Source organism: Podarcis filfolensis (assembly GCF_964270895.1).
Source record: "Podarcis filfolensis genome assembly, chromosome: Z".
Lineage (NCBI taxonomy): Eukaryota > Metazoa > Chordata > Lepidosauria > Squamata > Lacertidae > Podarcis > Podarcis filfolensis.
The window spans coordinates 39950373-39971695 of NC_139617.1; the positions used below are offsets into that span (position 1 = coordinate 39950373).

The following is a 21323-nucleotide window of genomic DNA, read 5'->3' on the forward strand; positions in this document are numbered from 1 at the left end:
TTAAAACAGGCAGATTTTTTTTTTAATTAAAATTGTTGTGTAAACTTTTATAGCACGTGCTGGAAGACTTACCACCTCTGCCCCAGCTCCCTTCCGAGAAGCACAGGAAGATGGGAAGGCCATCACCACATCCCTGCTGCATACCCTTACCTCCACTTTCAAAGTTCCAAACTCAACTCAGCTATGTTTTGCAATGGATTTGTAAGGGTCTGGAGCAAACTCAGTTTTGCCCTTTAAGTGTGGGTAACATGTTGTCCATAAAACGATTAAAAGAATGACAGCTTTTAAAATGAGTCATCATTGAAAAAGAAGCCTCAGAATGCCTGTGGAGGTAGCTGCCTCTGATGAGCACTGCAGGCACACACTGCTATAAAACTTCCTTCCAATCTTTCCCCACTCTCTTCTTGAGGAAAGTGTGGCTGTGCCTGCTGTTCCAATCTACTCACTGGCCTTGTTAGCACCCTTGCTTTTTCTCACTAGAAGCAAGGGCTTCAAGAGCTCTTTAAAAAGAGGGTTAAAAAGAGGTATACCAGCTGCTTGAACCTCTAATGACATGAGCTGTCCTTTGATCAAAAGCTCATCAGCCTGCACAATTCAATTTATCCCTGACCTAAGAATTTGCCTTATGAGACAAAGCATCCCTCCTAAGGCAGCCATTTGGCTTTTGATCTTGCCGGCTCGTTTCTATAATATCAAGGGTGGAGTTCAGGTTTGCGAGTTTCTCCACACCACCATCACAGTCCCAAGTGAATACCTGACTTCAGAAATCCTGGATGTTGAAGCCAGTAAACCACACACAGGTTCAATACCCACATTCATACACTTGTAAGTTCTCCAGGCTCAAGTGTTCATCCCTTCCATGCATGGCAAATAAAAAAGTAACACCGGCCCTAAAGAAATTAATTGACCAGCATGGTCCCCTTTTACAGAGCCATCAGATCTTTCACACTGGCTGTGAATAAGATGTGTGTGTGTGTGATTAACATCCTCATTTCTTTTTCTTCCTTTCATAAACAAATATGGGTGTGGGAAGGAGATGTGTCTAATATCCTTTCTTATGAATACATTTCCAACCCGCTTCTGCCTCCACCCCCTCTCCAAAAAAAAAAAAAAAAAGGGGTGGGAGAGAAGGAAAGTAAAATCATAGTTAAAAATGTGCTCAAATGTATGAGAATACATGAGCCAGAGGTGGGGGGATAGTCGCATGCTGTATGATGCATTATGCTTAAACAAAGTGAAAACAAACACCCCCTCTTCTCTGCAACTGGTTGCGACTCCCCTGCCTATTGTCAGAAAATGACAGAGAGGGAAAAAATGAAGGCAAAATGATTGTGCATTGCATGATGATATCTGTTAGGTGAGCTGCTTTGGTTCATGCACAGTCTCCTCTGGCTGGCTCATGGCTGGCTGGCCCAATTGTGTGGTTTTGTTCGTCACGTAGTCCTGCTGGTTTGCTTCAGCCATGCTCCTTCCACAAAACCAGGTGAATACTGTGGTCTGGCATGCTGGTGGCAAAGACCAGGCCCATGTCATTTTGACCATCCAAACCGTCCAGCCAATCCATTTCCCCGGCCAGGAAGCTCGAGCCCCTCTTTGACTTTCTGTATTCCGGCAGTGGCCAGCGGCTGATCAGTTTCTCTGTCCTCAAGTCCATTATGTACAGGTAGTGGTTATCAAACAGGAGGGCAAAAATGTCGCCGAAGCCCAGCAAGGACAAGTTCGCAAATTCAGGAGGTTTGATAACCCTGCAAGGGGAGAGAAGAAACAGACCACCACAAATATCAGAAGAAAATGCTGCAAAGAATGGAGAGTTGATCTTTTAAATGATTTTTTAAATGGTGTTGATATGATCTAGATTGCAGTCTGCTGCTACTTAACCAACCTGGCATCCTGGTGTCTTGCAAGTGACATGTTGCCATGTAAATGCAAGATACCAAAGGAATCCCATCTGGAATGGCACCAGTCATTCAAAACCTGACTCTTACAAGTTATCGCTGACATTGTCAGGGTATTCGGCTTAGCTTGTCCACTTTAGACCTCTTGGCCAGACCTCCACAGCACACTCCGGGAACATGACTCAGGAAGCATCAACACTTAAGTTTCCTCTATTAAGAAAAGTGTTTACTGGGTTAATTCCACGAGTTGGAAATAGTGGCTCATGCCTCACAATGCACCTGGCTGAATGTGGTAACCTTCTTATCTATGTCACTGGGCAGATTTGGCAAGCAACTTTGTGTACACAGTAAAAGGGTTCACTTTACAGTATAAAGTGTGGGTCGTGATAGGGGATTGCAGGAATTGTTGAACGCCATCTGTTGAACTATGGGTTTGTGTGAAGAGTTTTTGGAAAAAAAATCATCTGAAAAGGAGAACTGCCAGACTACAAAACTCAGAGAACTCAGTCAGCTGCAGGATTCTGAGCAACCAGAGTTAGAACTTGCTAATGGACTTTGTTTCAGCAAGGACTTTGAAGTACAGAACCCTCTCTGGGACCAGAGAGAAAGAAGCTTTTCTATATATAGTGTGTGTAAATGGAGTGTGTGTTTTGCGTGTGCCAACTAGAACAACTCTGCTAAAAACAACTGTTTCATGTTGGTGTGTTTAACTGCTTTACTGAAGCTTCTGTGGCACATACACAGAGAACAAAAATATACATACATATGTGTGTATATATATATATGTGTGAGAGAGAGAGAGAAAGAGAGAGAAGAAGAGGAGGAGGAGAAATACAGATCCCAACAACCTCTGCATATGTTGGCCTCAAATCCAGACTGTTTACCTGTGGATATCGTAGCTGGCAAAGTCCCACTGATACAACCCAATAGCTGAACTGCAGACAATGTATTTGCCATCGAAATGAAGCCGAGGCTGGAGGGAGATGCTGCGGTCTTCTGAGACGGTAAGGGTTTTTAAGCACTTGCAGTTGATCTCTCTCCCAATGGGCCAGATCTGTAACAATACAATCAACCAATGATTGTGGCAACAGGGAAGGATAAAGGGGGTACACTTTGCTAACTTGGTGAAGTCTCCCTTGCAGGCCTTCAAGCCAAGAACTCCCTCCCAGAACCCTGCCTCTCTCTTGAAGGAAAGCTCTCCCACTTCAACATCTGCAAAGCCTCATGGGTGCAGCTCTTTTTAACCCACAGTCATTATGGGAAAAGTTTGTGTAACTGCCTTTCAGCTTTGCAATTCAGCCCTTTCTTCCCCCTGTCTAGTTTATAAATTTCTTAGGGCAGAGACCTGTACTTTTATTTTTTGCTTATATTACACTGCAAAGTACCATGCACACTAATGATGATGATAAAACTGGACCGTGCTGGTTCTACCCAGAATAGGCCCATTGAAAATAATGGGTGTGATTATTTTAGATCCATTAATTTCAATAGGTCTACTGTTAGAAGAACTTAGTTTGAGATAACCCATTATTACTATTGGGCTGTATGCAACAACATTCTACTTGGAGTAGACCCACTGAAATTAATGTACCCATGTTAGTCATGCTAAGTAGGTGCTTTTACCTTATGCTGGCCTATGGCTGCAATAAATATTCTTTACCTTCTTCTGCTACTGAAGGGAAGCCTCGTCCTCTAAAACCTGCCTCTTGACATGCTTATGAAAAAGCCTTCTAACTACCAAGCAGCTGGCCGACAATGGGCAGAATAATTCACCCCTCAGGATCCATTAGGGCGAAGGACCACAGAGCATGTGCTTTGCAGGCAGAAGTTCTCATGTTCAATCCTCTGGCATCTCTAGGTAGGGCTAGTAATGTCCCCAACCTGAAACCCTGGAGAACTGCTGCTGCCAGTCAGTGTGGACAATACTGATAGCCAGCTGAATACTGAAGCTAGCCAACGAATACTGATAGCCAGCCAATACTGAAGGCACCTTCCTAGTCAGATTCAGATTTGTACAGATCTAGTCTAATCCAGCAAAGGCTTGTGACTTTCCAGAGTTTATTTACACCTACAATTTCCCCTGATTTCTGGAGCTCCATGAAGCTGAGACCATACATACCTTGATTTCGTATTTATCTGCGCTTAACAAGATGTAATCCCCAGGGCTGTGCATGAGAGATTTGACTTTGCACTTCTGCAAGACCACCTGCAGTAGGAACAAAGTGTGTCTAAGGCTTGAGGCAACATGTCAGACAGGTCACTAAAAAAAGCACTGCAATGTTCGTTCAGATACACTTATGTCCTGGGAGGTAAAAATCTAATCTCACAGTAAGAAATGCCAGATGCTGCTCTATTATGTCCGAGAAAGAGAAGCCACAATGGAGGCTGTGCACTGTCTCCAACTAACCCACTGTGCAGCTGGATTTTGTTGTTCTTACTTCAGTACAGTACGTTCAGTACATTCTGTACAGAAAGATTTTGTTCTTACTTCAGAATGATCTCTGTTGTTACACATTCTTACACAAAATGATTTCTGCTGTATTGAAACCCACTTTTTCCCATTAAGCTTATGGTACAACCACCTGGGTCTCATGCCCTGCTTTAAGGCTGTGTAACTGAAACAACCACACACTGCTTCAATGTTAACCCGTTTCCATCTCCTCCTTTTTCCTCGTTTCCCTATGTTGAATTTTTGTAAGCTTCTTAAGAGCAGGGATTGATCCTCTTGTGCTCTATAAAGCATCATGTGCACTAATGGTATTATGTAAAGGAAAAAATATATAGAATGTTGCATGCACATCATGGTTTCCTCCACATGTTGGGAACCAGCAACTGTAGCTCTGAGTACTTCCTTTGCATGCAGAATGTCCCAAGTTCAATCCCTGCCATCTCCAGGTAGGCCTGGGAGAGACGCAAGGTCTGAAACCCTGGTGAGCCACTGCCTGTCGGTGTAGGCAAGCTAGATGGACCTAGTGGTCTGACTCAGCGAAAAGCGATTACCTATAGTCCTGCATGTGGTGGCCTTGTCCTCTAGCACCAGATATGCAAAGCTGGCAAATAACCTTTGGCCTCAAATGGTTTGTAGTTAAATTTTAGCCACTGTGGTATAGCAGTTAGAGCACTGGACCTGGGAAACTAGAATTCAAATCCCCACTCAGCCACAAAGATGACCTTGGGCCAACTGCTGCCTTACAACCTAACCTAACCTACCTACCTACCTCACAGGGTTGTTATGAGGATAAAATTGGACAAAAGGAGAGAACCACATATGCCACCTTGAGCGTTTTGAGGAAAGGTGGGATATAAATGCAACTATTAATAAATGACACCCAGTGCAAACTTTAAACAGGAAGGGAGCTAACCCAGCCTACCTTTGTGACCCATTCCGTGTGCCCTGTTAGTGTATTGAGACACACTCCCGTTGATAAGGCCCAGACCTTCACAGTGAAATCCGCTGAGCCACTGACCAGGATGTCGAGCTCGTCATTGTAATCAACACTGAAAACTACAAAAGCCAAAAAAGAAAAGGGAACTTTAAAAGAGATTGGCCATGCTGATCTCTATACCAAGTCAGATCAAAGTAATCATGCAGTTATTTTGGGATGTGTGTGTGTGCAATTGTGAGTCACACTGCAGTTATACTGATTTGGCTTCCTTGAAATTTAGAGTTTTCCCTTCCATGTAATAGACGTGTAGAATTTACAAGTTTGGAAGGATAGCCAGGTAAACATACTTAGGTAATGCCTACCCAATGATTAGAGCTAGAGAACTGCAGCCAGGGGAGGGGGTTCCCTTGCCTAGAAAGCTGTCTTATTCTGGGCCAGGCTATTGGTTCGTGTAGCTCAGGACTATCTGTATGAGTTGGCAGCGGCTCTCGAGGGTTTCAAACAGGGAGTTTCTCCCAGCCATATCTGGCATGTGTGACAGAGACTTGGTTAGATGAGGCAGATGGGCCTGTTCTTGTCGCTGCTTGTCCACCAGGTTTCTCTTATACACAGCAACCCATGTCATATGGGTGGGGTGGGGTTGCAGTGATTTTTAGGAAGTCATTAGCTTACATCAGGCGTCCTGTTGGGAAAACCCAGTTTTCTGAGTGCATGTTCTGGAAGTTGGGCAATAGGGGCAGTACAGGATTCCTTTTGGAGTACCGACCTCTCCACTGCATCAAGATTCCCTGCCTGAGCTGCTTCAGGTCGTGGTGGATGTTCTCCTGGAGTCTACCTCTTTCCAAATCTGAGTGACTTTATCTGCAAAAAAAGCTTTGCAAACTCATTGCAGGAGACCTTTTTGCAGATAAAGTCACTCAGATTTGGAAAGAGGTAGACTCCACCATGGGAGCAGGGCCGGGAGAGTGCTAGAGTCCTTTCTGGTCAAGTTGCATGGGATCAATTCCAATCTGTTACCTCCAAGGATGTGGACAGGTTGCTTGGACGAGTGAAACCAACCACCTGTCCCCTTGATCCTTGCCAATCCTGGCTAATAACAGCAAGCTGGGAAGGGCTGGCTGATGGGCTCTGGGGGCTGGTGAGTGCTTCCCTCTGTGAGGGAGCCTTCCCAGACCCGCTGAAAGAGTGGCCGCCGAGACCATATAACACCGGTCCTGAAAGACCTACATTGGCTCCCAGTATGTATCCAAGCACAATTCAAAGTGTTGGTGCTGACCTTTAAAGGCCCAGTATACCTGAAGGAGCGTCTCCACCCCCATTGTTCTGCCCGGACGCTGAGGTCCAGCGCCGAGGGCCTTCTGGCGGTTCCCTCCCTGCGAGAAATGAGATTACAGGGAACCAGGCAGAGGGCCTTCTCGGTAGTGGTGCCCACCCTCCCAGCAGATGTCAAGGAAATAAACAACTATCTGACTTTTAGATGACATCTGAAGGCAGCCCTGTTTAGGAAAGTTTTAAATGTTTTATGTTTTGTCGTGTTTTTAATGTTCTGTGGGAGCCGCCTAGAGTGTCAGGGGAAACCCAGCCAGAGGGGTGGAGTATAATTAATTAATTAATTAATTAATTATTATTATTATTACTATCTAGCAATGCCAGGAACTGAACCAGAGACCTTCTACATGTAAAGCCCATGCTAGAGTCAGTCCCAAGCAACATGGAACTGTGTAGAGTTCTGGTTGCTTCATCTCAGAAAGGATTATATACAGTTGGAAAAGTTTCAGAAAAGGACAACTAAAATGATCAAGGGGATGGAGCAACTCCCATGAGGAAAGGCTGCAACATTTGGAACATTTTAGTTTAGAGAAAAGGCAGGTAAGACCTTATAGAAGTTTACGAAACTATGCATGGGGTGGACAAAGTAGATAGAGAAGTTTTTCTCCCTCTGTCATATCAGGAAGTTGCACCTGCTGTGGACAGTGATGGCCACCAATTTAGATGGCTTTGAAAGAGGATTAGACAAATTCACGGAGGGAAATGCTATCGATGGTCAGTAGCCACAACGGCTACTCTCTGCCTCAACAGTCAGAGGCAGAAATGCTTCTGAATACCAGTAGCTGGAAACCATAGGAGGGGAGAGGGCTGCTCTTGTGCTCAGGTCCTGCTTGCAGGTTTCCCACAGGCATCTGTTTGGCCACTGTGAGAACAATATGCTGGACTAGATGGGCAACTAGCCTGATCCAACATGGAGAGTAGGGTAGCTGCTAAACTAGGGGAGATGTCTAGCAGGGCTAGATTGCGGACAGATGTTGCTTGAAATGGCCTAAAGGGCTTCAGGTATTCCTCAGGACACCAACACACCTGCCCCCGTGTGGCCTCTGAAGTGCTGGGTCTTAGTTCCTGAGCTCCACTCCCAGCAGGCTACCGTGTTGTCAAAGGAGCCTGTGACCAGCTTTTGTTCATCAAACTTCACTGCTGCACAGGTGTGGGTCTGGATCCCATAGATGCATTGCCCTGTGCTCACATCCCACAGCTTTGCAGACAAGTCATCTGAACCTGTGGCCGCAAAGGAAGAAATGAAGTGTGGTTTAGTGGCTGAGAAGTCAGAGGGTTCAGAAGGTATCCAACATGATCCACAAAACAATGGCATCCAACCAGGACCTGGGAGAATTGAGTTCAGATCAGCCATAGTTTCACTAATTGCCCAGTCACTACTTAAGCTTCTCAGTGACCCATCTAGAAAGAGCCACTGGTTAGAGTCTGTCTCACTGTTTCCCAAACATCTGATCAAAATTTGGGGGCCTATTTTTTAACACCTGAAACTGTTTTACTTTCATAACAAATGAAAAGAAAAATAACCCATTCAAAGAGGAGTGTGTCCTCAGTGGTTCTGTATTAGTACTCGTTCCACTCCGATCCCAAGGCATGCCTAGACCAATGGCTCATACATAAATGCAACAGGGCAAATTGGGTGGAGAGGGCAAGTCTGCTGCAAAAGAGTGCCTTGAATAATCTGATCATCCCTAAAACCACAGTGCATAATTACCTACCCAGGGGCTGAATGGAAGGAGGGAAAGTTGAGCACTCAATCACACACAGAGACACAAAGTCAAAACAAAAACAAAAAAAAATTCCTTCCAGTAGCACCTTAAAGACCAACTAAGTTAGTTCTTGGTATGAGCTTTCGTGTGCATGCACACTTCTTCAGATACACTGAAACAGAAGTTGCCAGATCCTTCTATATAGTGAGAAGGTGGGGAGGGGTATTACTCAGAAGGGTGGTGGGAATGGGTGATTGGCAGATAGCTGTGATGAGCCTGTTGACGACTCTTAACGACCGCAATAGGTCTTACAGGAAAAAGCAAGGGGTGAGAAGGTGAAAAATGGCTTTGTCATGTATAATGAGATAAGAATCCAATGTCTTTGTTCAGACCAGGTCTCTCCATGGTTTTAAGTTTGGTAATGAGTTGTGATGTCAAACTTTCCTAAAAAGGTATCTGAGATCCCCCCACCACAATTTTATAATGAAAAAGTAAACCCTACTGACAGCTCTCTGCTCCCAAAAGTATCCCGCCATGATATTATTCTGCTGAAAATTTTCACTTCCGGGTTGGTGCCACTGTTTAATGGCGGATTCCCTCCGAGCTCCGGAGGGAATCGGCTCCGTAGCGTCTGGGTCTGGCCGCTGCGGCGAAGCGGGGACCCTTAAAATCACAGGCGCGGATGCCTGTGAACACAGAGACTCGGCGGGCACCATTTGCGCCCCCCCAATCCGCGACGGAGCCTTTTTAAAGGCTTCGGAACGGAGGCAGGGTAAGGCGTGGTGCTGAGAGTACTCCCTCGTCTACGGAGTGAAGCCGCAAGCCATTGACAGAGAGCGCCAACTTCTTCTAAGAGTGATTGGATCCTAAAACATCAACCCGTGAGTAATACGGAGATTGGAACTTTAAAAAATTTCTTATTTTGGATTTGGAACGAGCGGGAAGGGGCTAAAAAGGAAGTCCACCCCCCCCTCTTTGTAAACAATTTAAAGCAAAGGACTGGGCAGCTAAGGTCGAGAGAATCTGCTTCTTGTTTTTTTTTTTAACTAAAGATCCTGACCTCACGGTTTGGACATTATAAGAGGATATTCTGGAGGATAAAAAGAATTTTGGGAGCTGAAACTACACCCCCCCCTAGACCCGGGAACGTCCGATGAGAAAGCCTGTTGCATGGAAGATTTTGACAGCTGTCAAGTGAGCTGCTAGTCAGCTAGTTGTCAGCTGGAAAAAGAGAACATTGTTTCTGCTGTTTTTGCTGGTTTATTCGGGATAACTTGTTGAAAATAAGGTTGATACAAAATAACTGGACTTTTGGTTTTTGAGCTGAAAGGAAGATCAAGGAATTAAATCCCCCTAGAGGGGTAACAAGGATACTACATTACAAAAATGGCTGGAGTGTCTAAATTCCAAGCAGAATTGGACAGAGCACTGGTTCTCTTGGGAAACTTACAAGATGAGTACGATGCTTTGTCTACAGAGGTAGCGCTATTACACTGGACAGTAAACAACAGCTTGGAGTCTGATAAGGATTTGAAACAGGAAGCCTATTCAACTGAACAAATAAATGAAACCGAAAGCGTAGACACGATGGAGCAATATGTTCTTTTTGAAGAAAACGAAGGAGGAGATGGAGGTTTGCAGGAGTCAAAGGAGAGCTACAATATGAGGCCTGACATGATGATAAAAAAGGACAATAGAAACTGGATGCGGAAAGCCTGGTTTGATTGGGAATTTGGAAAATGGAGAGATCCTCTTTTGAGGAGATCTGAAGACCTGAGGATTATAAATTTGTTGAAGGTGGAAGCTGGAGCTGTGGGGACATTTGGATTAGAAAGAAATTTGAAACAAGAGTTGGAATACCCCATAGGCTTTGCTTTTGCTTTTAAGTATGGAGGACTGGCTAGAAGCAACACCGATTCTGTTGGGCCGGAGCCCCTCCGAGACCTGGGGCTTAACATCAAGGTCTATCAAAGAGACCGGCAGAAAGGAACTGAGAGAGACATAAGGGCCTCGGACCTGAGATCTCCAGGCTAAATAAATAATATAAAGACTGATGGATATTGGTTGGGGACTGGAACCGGGAGAAGGGTGGGTGGAGGTTGGGAATCCAAAGGGTACATAAGGATAATTTGCATTGCTTTGTTTGTTTTATATTTTGTTAGTGGTAAGGAAATTGGGTAAACCGTGGAAGGGAAATTTTGGTCGACCTTAGGAAAAAGGTTCAAGAATAAATTAATGAGGTATAAGTATTGATGTGTAATTTTAATAAGGTGAAATTGGTTTTTTTTTTCTTTTTTTTTTAAACTAAGTGAGAATAAGGCTGTTAAAAATAAATGGAGGAAATGGAAAAAAGAAGTAAAGTAAAATAACAGTATGTTAGAATAAATGTTTAAGTTAAGGTGAAGAAATAAGTTAAGGACTTGCTGAATTGACAATTTAAATTGGAATACAAGAAGGGGAGGTGTGAGGAGGTCTGAGAAACAAGGTTGAGGAAAATAAGTATCAGAAACTGTATGTGTTTTTTCTATTTTTTTTTGTTTAGTTTCGAATATTTTGTTTATTTTTTTTGTTTTTGTTTGTTGTGTGTTTTTTGAAAATACCAATAAATATTTAATTAAAAAAAAAAAAATATTCTGCTGAAAATTTTCTGTGATCTCCCCGAAGATCCCTCAAAATTGGTCATTTATTATTTCTGTGCCATGCTCACTTTGATAAGTGGCCCCTGGAGGATTGCACATAGGTCAATGCAGCCCTCGGTGCAAAAAAGGAAATACATTCCTGCTTTAAAACTATTTTGAATATCTTGGGGGGGGAGAATCTCTGCTTGGCATTTAAAAATAAAACAAGCTTCTAGTTCTCATGCATGCAGGAGAAAACTCAGAAATATATCCATGCCTTTCCTATCATTGATAAGGATTTCCAAGCGTGCGTTTCTGATGCAGAACAAGAGAGCACAATTAAGCAAACAAGAATGCAGATACACTTGTGGCACATAATTGATTCCAACTCAATAATTTTGATTTGGGAAGAGAGGTGATTGGTGCAGAACAGGAAGTCCTAGTCATGCAAAATCATGAGCCTCCAATAGTGGAAGATGAAGCTTTTGGTCACACATGATAGGATCTGTGACAATTAACTCTCTCGCTAGTAGGAAATCTCAAAGGATTAAAAACTTTGGCTTGCAAATAAATCCTTCACTTTTCCAGACAGAAATGATTATTTATATTAGGTCAGCTGCTTTTTGTATAAACAAATCAATGCTGCCTGTCCCCTTGCTGCACTTTCATTAATGGATAATTTGAGCATTTGGTTTTAAGCCCCACCCCACCACCAAAAAGCCACCCTCACAAGGAGATCCACACTCCACAGCAGATCCATGGTAGGGGAATTTGTAGGGAAGACTGGTGTGAAGCCAAAGGAGCAGCCTCCTCCTCAGAATGTATTGTAGGTTTTAGAATGCTGAAGAGGCCATTCTTTAATATTAGCACACATTGGCTGTGTTCAAACATGCTCTGCACTCTGGTGCAAGGAAACTGGCAATTTTTGCTTCTTATCAGCCACAATTTAGCATGACACATGAACTATAAAGTGAGGCTGCACATAATTACAATCTGTGGAAACATGCCAACTTTATAAAGTGGTCTGATGCTGGTTTGTTGCAACATAGTAAAAATGAATCACAGTGTACTGGGTTTCTGCAAGATGGCAAGCTGCAGTTAAATAGAAGCAAAAGCTTTGAAGCTTGTCCTTGCATCTGTCAGGGGGGACCAGGCAAGCCTGGGGAGGGGCACCAGGCTTGTTCCTATCACAACAAACCATAGCTTATTGTAGTGTCCAAATACAGACACTGCATGCTTTTATCAAATACATTTCTACAATGTTAGTGAAAGCTTGTGGCTAGAACAAGGTCTGGGATCCCTGGGGCCTGATCATGGCCTATGGTGATGAATGAATGATCAAATCTCCTATTCAGATCTTGGTCTTGCTATAACGTCACTAAGCAGCTTTAGACAAGCCTTCCAGCCTCAGCCCACTCAATGAAGCTGAATATTGGAAGATCCAGGACAGATAAGAAAAGTACTATTTCATGTGGTGAATAGCTGAACTATGGCACTTGCTCCCACAGGAGGCAGTGGTGATTACCAACCTGGGGTGCTTTCAAAAGAGGAGGAAAAGTTTCAAAATAGCTATGTTCTGCCTCCACAGTTGAAAGCAATAAAGCATCAGAACACCAGCTGCTGGAAACCTCAGGAGAGGAGAGTGCTCTTGTCCTTGAATCCTGTTCATGTGTATCCTGCAAGCATCTGGATGGCCACTGTGAGAAGCTGGACTGGATGGGCCATAGGCCTGTTCCAGCAGGGCTCTTCTTATATATGCCACCTCCCAGTAATATTGCTTACTCTGGGAATTTATATACAGGCAACTTCCCAAGTGTGTGGGGGTCGCATTCCGGGTCATCATGTGTGTCGGCAGGGCACGCATAAGCCCTCCCTCCCACTTGTGGGGCTGAAAACTGCATGCATCAGCAGTCATGTGTTCCTTGAACGTGTGCAAAATGGAAGTTGCTTGTACCAATTAATTATGATAGTCCCTGAGTGGTGTGCAAACAACTCCACAATAAAGATAAAAATCAGTTAAAACTATAAAATCAGAATTCAGTTAAAACACCTGCTGAAATATTTAAAATGTCTTCTGTAGGTGCCGGAATTTCAATATGTAGGGTGCCCTGACCTCCAATGAAAGGGAGTTCCATAGTATTTGGACTACCATGACAAAACATTTCTAAGGACACCTTAAATGTCTGAAGAACAATACAATCTACAAAGTAGTAGGAACCCAAAGATAACATTATGTAAGAATAAAAACAGTAGATAAAATCAACATGTAAAACAGTCTAATGTAGATTTAAAGGCCTGAGGAAATGTAGGAAGACTTCTCCTGGTACCAGAGATAGTAAATATATGCCTTCTTCAGGAATGAGATCTAAAGGCAGGTGCCACCATTAAGAAGACTCTCTCCTCAGTTGGAAACCACCTCACCCAGAAGGTAGGGTCTTTGAAGATTATCTCAGCACATATGCCAGCTCGGGTTGAGTTCCTGAAGGATCACCTCCTCCAGGTCCAAGACATGTACAGCTTTGAAGGGAAAGCAGTGCACAACCTGGTGATTACAGAATGAATAATGCAAGGAGGGAGTTTCAGCCCAAGATAGGGAAAGAGATAGTAAGGGAACATCTAGCTACTTTAAATGAATTCAAATCTCCAGGGCCTGTTGAGCTGCACCCAAGGGTATTAAGGATCTTGTGGATGTAATCTCAGAACCTCTGTCTATAATCTTTGAGAATTCTTGGTGAATATGGGAAATCCCTGTGGATTGGAGGTGGACAAATGTTCTCCCCATCTTCAAAAGCCCAGGTAACTACCTACCGGTGAGCTTGACATCAACACCAGGAAAGGTCCCAGATAACTAAACAGTTGGTTTGTGAGCAATTAGAAAAAGGTGCTGTGATTACTACGACCCAGCATGGGTTTCTCAAAAACAAGTCATGCCAGATGAATCTCATTTTCTTATATAATAAAAGTTACAAGCTTTTCAGAGGAATGCTGTGGACATAGGGTATCTTGATTTCAATAAGGTTTTTGATAAAGTTCCCAACAGCCAGAAAGCTGTTAAAATGTCAAAAAAACGAAAAAGCCACACAAACGAAAACGCCAATTTTTTTTTTATAGCAAAAACAAAAGCTCCAAATATCACCTCTGTGTTGCATGGGTGCTTGGGACTCAGCAGGAAGCCTCTGATTAGCAGCGGGGGACTCAATTTACAAACAGAACACACTCAACAGGAAGCAGAACATGTTCCGTTTCCAAGGCAAAGTTCACAAACCAGAACACCTACTTCCAAGTTTGCAGCGTTCTATTTCCAATTTGTTCATAAACTAAGCTGTTCTAAAACCAAGGTACCACTGTATATGAAACTGCTGGGGATGGCTATTGGGAGTTACGTGATGAGGTGCAGGCCTCGGCGATGTATTTACCCCGCCCGGTCCAGTATGAGAGCCAGACCGCAACCGCAACTTCACCCAGTGGTATGTCAAACATCTCCTTCTGATACCTCTTGAGTAACACGTTGCCTGAGAAAAATAGATCTTGCCTCCTCCCAGACAACTGATGCACATTCCTTCCTAATATGGCCTTGAACATTGTTGTCTGATATCTGGCCCCAGTAATCAACAACTCAGCCTCACTGATGTGAAGTGCATAGGGTAAAAATGAAGCCCCTGGAATTTTTTTAAAAAAATTTTTGGGTATAAATATTTAATATACATTCCCCACCTCTAAGACTCTCAGTCTTCCAGTGTCACCCACCCTTCACATTTCACATTTAACCCGCAATTTTACATTCAACCACATCATAAATAAATAAACACAATCCATCTCTCTTCTTTTCTGTCTGAAAGTTTCAGAAGCCATCAAGATGGTATATACTATGGTCCATCCTGTCCCTTTCACTGTTCTTATTTCCAACTTTAAGCTTCAACGGGGTGGGCCAATGTAATCTCAACAAAATCTGTATCTCCTCTCCATCCTCCCCACTAAACAAATAAATCTTCCTGCAGTCCATCCTGTCAATCCTCTGTTCCATTACCTCCAACTCCAGTTTTTTCTCTCTTCCGAGTGCTTAACAGACAGTCAATCCAGTTGTCACCAATCTTTTCTTCTTTACTATTTTTATTTCATAATACAAAGTTCCAAGGGGTGGTCAAAATCCCTCAAAAGTCTTGAGGGGAGTGATTTTAAGTTTAGTCTGCCACGCACAAAGAAGGGTTAGGATTTGTGGGCTAAAATAGAATGTGATTTATATCCCATCAAGTTGATTTTGTAACAAGTCCACGTTTCTCGTAGTAAAATAACATCAAAAGATTTAATAAAACTAATAAATTCAGGGTCATTGGCCTTTTTCCTCAAGCCCACAATGTTCCAGGAAAGGATCTTAAACCTAGGGTCACTTGGTACTCATTTGATTTCAATTAAGTGATCCCATCAGTTACCATTCCCCCTGCCCTTTTAACTATTCCTAGGAATCAACACCCTAATATCTTCACTACAGCAAATGGTTAATTGCCTGTCCTTGCTGGGCTTGCACTCCCCCTTATGGAGCAGGTTCGCTGTTTGGGAGTGCTTCTGGATCCAGCTCTGTCACTGGAGGCTCAGGTATATACAGTGGTTGGAAGTGCCTTTTACCAACTGTGACTGGTTCAACAGCCATAGACATTCCTGAACTGGGAAAGTCTGGCCACAGTAGATCATGAATTGGTTACTTCAAGATTGCAATATGCTCTATGGGGGGCTTCCCTTGCACTTGATCCGGAAGCTGCAATTAGTGCAGAATGCTGCAGCACAATTGCTGACAGGAGTGAGGCCTTGTCAGCATATCGTGCCTGTTCAGTGATCTGCACTGGTTATCAATTACCAGGCCAAGTTCAAGGTGTTACTATCAGTATATAATGGCCATAATAACTTGGGGCCACTTTACCTAAGAGATCAGCTTACCCAACGCGTGCCCACTTGACCGCTTCAGTCAGCGGAATTGGTACTACCACAAGTGCCATATAATACCCATTCTGCATTTGTAAGAACTCAATCATTTACTGTGGCAGCACTTACACTTTGGAACTCCCTGCCTATTAATAGCAAGCAGCTGCCTTCACTTTATTCTTTTAGGTGCCTGCTAAATATATTCTTGTTTAGACAAGCCTACCCAGATGCTTAGAAAGTTGATGTGAGTTTTAACTTGTTTTAGCATTTCAAAGTTTTGTGTGTTTTAAAATACAGGCACCACCCCTTACGCGTATTCGACTCATGTGCAACCGTATACATGCACCGGGAAATTAAAAATAATTCTATTCAAACCTGGAAATGGCAGGAGAGCAGGAGAGTCCCCGTGGCTTGCAAGGAGACCCTCCCTGGAAAATGATTTTTTCTATAGATTATGAAGGCTTGAAAAAGGCGCATGGAGGCCCTGCTGCTGCTGCACCATCATGCTCACCAGGTGAGAACTGGGAAAGCCACTTCGCAAGTCCTGTCTGTGCGGCTTTCCCAGCCTCTCTGGTGAGGGGAGGGGGCTCCGCTGGAAATAATCCCTTCTATATCCACCTAATGAAGAACAAAAGCTTTAAAATGTGTCAACAGGGCTGCAGGTTCCAAATTCATGTGTGGGAAGCTGAAAGGCAGGAAGCTGTTCCTTGCAGCGGGCTCAGCTGCGCGGCTTCCCTATCCTTCCTGCCAAGATTGAAGGTGAAGAGGGGAGGAAGGGAGTCTTCATTACCCTTTAGATTAGAAGGGAAGGAGCAGAACAAGGGCAAACAAAAGTGGATGTGGGGGGGGGGGAGAGAACAGAAAACAAAGCCACTCAAGCTCCCCACTTACGCACATTTCATTTATGTTTGGGAGGGGGGGAACGTAACCCCCACGTAAGTGGAAAGTTGCCTGTATTATTGTACGTGTTCCTAGGTATAATTTTATTGTTTTATCTTTTGGTGTATTTTGAAAAACCAAGTGTATACATTTTGTGAAATAAATAAATAAATTGGTGACTTCCTGGCTCGCAGCCCTCTCACACACATACACAACACTAATTCTCATTGCACCACTACACCCAAGCCATTTGGGCCATCCTACCTGTACAAAGAAGTCCATCTTTATAGTAAAGTGCGTACACTCTGGCACTGTGTCCAATCAGTGAGGAGGTCTCAAAGGCTTTGTGGTCCTCTAGTTGCTTCATCCTTAAGATGGCCTTCAAGTACACCTTCTTCCAGTGCAAAGCATCTTGGACAGAGTCATCTATCTGCCAGCCCAGTTTTCTACAGGCAGTCTGCCACACCTCCATACAGGCACTTATGACCTTGTTCCATTGCTTAGAGACGAGGCAGCACGTGAGTAAGGTCTGAGGGTCAAGCCATTTTAACAAATAAAAACTGAGTTCCAACGGGAGGAGTTTGAGGAAGTCCCGTTTGAGGAGGGTCTCTAGGTTATTGGAGAGGTGCCTGAGCTGGATAGCCCCACTCAAGCTAATCAGGTGATCCAACGACTCATTTTTCTGCAAGTCCGTCAGAGAGAGAAACGTAACAGAAATATTATCAAGCCATGCTTCAAAGTCCTTTCTCTCCATAAGGTTATGGAAACATTTACCTGTGGGACATCAAAATACAGTATTAGTTCTGCTCAAAAACCAAATTTGAACATCTTAAATAAAAAAATAAAAAATGACACACTCTGCCTCAGATGCACTTCAAACAACAACATGGCACAGGGCAGTTAATATAGAAAAATCAGCAATGTACAATGTGAAGGAGAACTCCCTTTTAAACCGAATGTGCTGAGCACAACATGCAAAAACTGGGGGATTTTTGTCTGTCCAGTGCAAAATATAGTAGTGCCTTTGAAAGCCTATGATTTTCAGCTGCTAGTCCTTATGTTTGGTTTCACATTGCATGATCAAAGGAAAACAAGGGACCCAACGTCAATGTGACATCAGGTGCCTGACAGGTAGGTGTCTCAGCTCTCCTCTCAGACTTGGTCCAAAAGGTTTTGGGGAAGGCAAGTCTCTGGACTGCTAGCCCCATCCAGGTCCCAACCCCTGGTTTAGATTTATCAGAGGACCTGTCCAAAGACAATTGCTGAATGGACAGCTGAGCAGCAAGGAGTTGGACCACAATGCATATTGGTTCCACCAAACTTTCTTCCCTACCTAGCATTTTATCCTACCTAGCATTTCAATGGGAAAGAGGGCGTATTTACCTTAAGTAGTTGTCTGTATTATCAGATAGTTGCTTAGCAGGTAGCTGCCAATTGTCTTCTTGCTCCTCAGAACCCGACAGGGATTGGGATTCCTCTGGGGCCATTTCTTCTGTAGGTGTAACAAGAACCATATAAGTCACTGAGGCCAGATTTTCTCCTCTTCTCCAATCACTGCATAGTGCTCTAATGATTCCCAAACCCACTACTGTTACCACTCACTTTTGACCACACCTTAACTTTCCAACCTAATTCATCTGATCAAGGGATATTTCTTTATAATGACTAGGATTCTATGTTTGTTGTCTTGGGAGTAAATTCCATTGAAGCCAACAGGACTCGCTCCAAAGAATGTGTTAAGGAGTTCTGTAGTTCAATAAAGGTTCTTGCAAAGTATGTGTTAAGATCCAGGTGTTAATACTTGTTTTGCGAAAGGCTAGGTAAAATTTTGTCAAAGTGGGATAAGACAATAATCCAAAGTAGTAGAGGGGAGAAAGGTGAAGTTTATAAAAACTTAAAAGATATTAATGATTATTTTTTTAAATGTTATTTGGAATTAGATAATAAACTAAAAGTCATAGCTTATGAGGGTGTAGAAGCTTTTAAAAATAAAATAAAATAACCTTATTTAGATTATTGACAAATGCAAATGTTATTTTTCACCAATATCAGAAGCAGAAATCAAGCAAACTATTCTTAAAATGAGAACTGGTAAAACACCATGATTTCCTATTGAACAATATAAGACATACATTGATCTACTAGTACCAAAACCTCATCAACTGTATGAAGAGATGTGTGACAAAGGTATTTTATCAATGGCATTTAATCAAGCTTATATTACAGCTATACCAAATCAGACAAACTGAGTAAAGTTGATACAAAGATTTTAACAACGACCCAAGCAAATAGAATTCAGCAAGTAATAGTGGTGGTTACGGAGAATGACCAGACTGGCTTTATAAAAATGAGGCAGCAAATAATATTAGATTAGTGGTGGATTTGTAAGATTTAAATAAAAATAAAGACAATTTTTAATTATATCATTAGGCAATGAAATGGTTTTCAACAATATTTATGTATGTAAAGGTAAAGTGACCCCTGACCATTAGGTCCAGTCGTGGACGACTCTGGGGTTGCGGCGCTCATCTCGCTTTAGTGGCCGAGGGAGCCGGCGTACAGCTTCCGGGTCATGTGACCAGCATGACTAAGCCACTTCTGGCGAATCAGAGCAGCACACGGAAATGCCATTTACCTTCCCGCTGAAGCGGTACCTATTTATCTACCTGCACTTTGACGTGCTTTCGAACTGCTAGGTTGGCAGGAGCAGGGACCAAGCAATGGGAGCTCACCCCGTCGCGGGGATTTGAACCGCCAACCTTCTGATCGGCAAGTCCTAGGCTCTGTGGTTTAACCCACATCACCACCCACGTCCCTGTATATAGAGGTAGCTTTAACTAAATTGGTTTTCCCTTTAGTTTTTATAAAATGGATTAAAGTAGTGTATGATTCACCTAAATCTAGAGTTAAAGTGAATGGTATCATGACCACCACCTTTTCGCTGCCTTGAGGAGCTAGACAAGGATGTTCACTTTCATGTTTGCTTTTTAAATAATTGTTTAGAACCCCCTAGCTTGTGCTATTAGACAACATTGTGAGATTCACACAGCGGTTCATAATTCAGTTGAATATAAATTGATTTTATTTTCAGGTGGTACCAAACTAGTATTCCTATATTGATGCAAACAATAGATGCTTTTGGTAAAATATCAGGATACTTTATTAACTGGTCCAAAAGGGATTGATGCCATTACGTGAAAAATTGATTACTCTTTCAGTTTAGGAATTATCAATTCCAGATTTGCTCCAAATCTATTATATAACTAGGTTTAATGCCAAGAGACATAACTCATTCATATAAACAAAATAATAAAAGAGGCTTCTTTAGTTATTGATAGATGGGAGTCATTAAACCTTAACCTTAGGGGAAGGTTGAATCCTTTCAAAATGTACATTATTCCCAGATTTATCTATATACCACTTCATTGTAAAAAAGCCAAACCCTTCAAAAAACCCTTTCCCTTATGTATGTGACTATTTAGATTGCAAGCCTCAAGACAGAGTTATGTTATTTTTGCTGAAGCTTTAAACTGCAAAGTGCCTATTGATGAGTATCTTTTAAACACTTAAGAATTATTATTATTTTAAATATAGAGTGGGGGGGGGAAGGGCAGCATTTAACAAATAAATGGGAGAGATGACGTTAATGGGGGTGAGGTATAAAGTAGATAGCATGCCTCATGCATGTTTTTTTCTTTCAAGTTGGGTCTTGACGTGGAATCAGAAAAGTGGATTGCTTTTATAATCTTTGGCCACAATACAACAAAGAGTTGAGCACACCTAAATTTGCACTGAACTATTGCCATTTATTTCAAAGGACTGGGTCTGTACAACTGTGCATTAGTGCATAAAGGTCAAAATGTAATAATAATAATATGTCTCCCATAAAAGAGCACACACACAAGTGGAATGGAAAACACTCTTTATCAGCCTATGCATCTTAGGTTTCTAGATCTGATTCTGGAGACGAAGGATGGGGAAAGGGTCATAGCTCAGTAGTAGAGCATCTACTTTGCAAGCAGTTGATCCCAGGGGACCTGCCCATCTTGAGTTAGGGCTGGGACTGTCCCATGCCTGAAACCCTGGAGAAGTGTAGTTGGTGTGGCAATACTGAGCTGGATGGACCAATGGTTTGGGTATAAAGCAGCATCTTAAGTTCCTACTGTTGTCTGGGAAGCAATCCATGCATTTGATGTTTTTATAGAGAGCTGGCTTTTAACAGGTCAGACTATTTCTCTAGCCCAGTCTATGCTGACTGGTGGTAGCTCCCTAGAAAGCAAGACCCTTTCCACCACCTGATACATGATTTGTTTTTCTTTTAAGGTAATTATGACAGGTTGAAACCTGTCTAGAACATTCTACATCCAAAGCATACAGTCCAACTACATTTGATGCTGGCCAAGGGATCGCGCTTCAGGACACACCTGTGACCGGATAGTGTTCACACGTGAAATTTGCCTCTGAAAAGCCTGGGGTGGGGAAAACCCCCATGCTAACTAGTTCAATATCGGAGAACAAGAACAGCCATATGCGACATGCAGAGTCTTGTGGCATCAGCTGGGCGGTCTCCAGATGTTACTAGACTATAGTTCC

General features: G+C 42.9%; 2 protein-coding genes and 1 long non-coding RNA gene across 7 annotated transcripts in view; 1 reads left to right on the plus strand and 2 right to left on the minus strand.

Moving 5' to 3' along the window:
* Positions 1-21323, minus strand: part of FBXW2 (F-box and WD repeat domain containing 2) — a 21978-nt gene continuing 655 nt past the window's right edge. For 2 of the 4 annotated variants that reach the window (XM_083597023.1, XM_083597024.1), the window contains exons 2-8: positions 18114-18222; positions 16995-17504; positions 7637-7831; positions 5267-5400; positions 4015-4101; positions 2780-2949; positions 1-1745 (exon numbers count right to left, since the gene is read on the minus strand). In XM_083597023.1, the coding sequence (XP_083453149.1) occupies positions 1457-1745; positions 2780-2949; positions 4015-4101; positions 5267-5400; positions 7637-7831; positions 16995-17484 (1365 nt within the window). In that variant the 5' untranslated portion in view covers positions 17485-17504; positions 18114-18222 and the 3' untranslated portion in view covers positions 1-1456. The remainder of the gene's footprint in view (positions 1746-2779; positions 2950-4014; positions 4102-5266; positions 5401-7636; positions 7832-16994; positions 17505-18113; positions 18223-21323) is intronic. The other 2 variants (XM_083597025.1, XM_083597026.1) reach the window with 1 other exon arrangement.
* On the minus strand, positions 14614-15987 carry LOC310754807. The gene is made up of 2 exons (XR_014544041.1): positions 15850-15987; positions 14614-15807 (listed from the first exon to the last, which is right to left on the minus strand). It is a non-coding gene; the product is annotated as an uncharacterized lncRNA (long non-coding RNA).
* SLC2A8 (solute carrier family 2 member 8) overlaps positions 18783-21323 on the plus strand; it is a 17803-nt gene continuing 15262 nt past the window's right edge. Inside the window, exons 1-2 of one of the 2 annotated variants that reach the window (XM_083597018.1) lie at positions 18783-18917; positions 20213-20382. The gene's annotated coding sequence lies outside the window, so the exon portion shown is untranslated. Of the gene's footprint in view, positions 18918-20212; positions 20383-21153; positions 21205-21323 lie in introns of those variants that run through there. The other variant, XM_083597017.1, reaches the window with a different exon arrangement.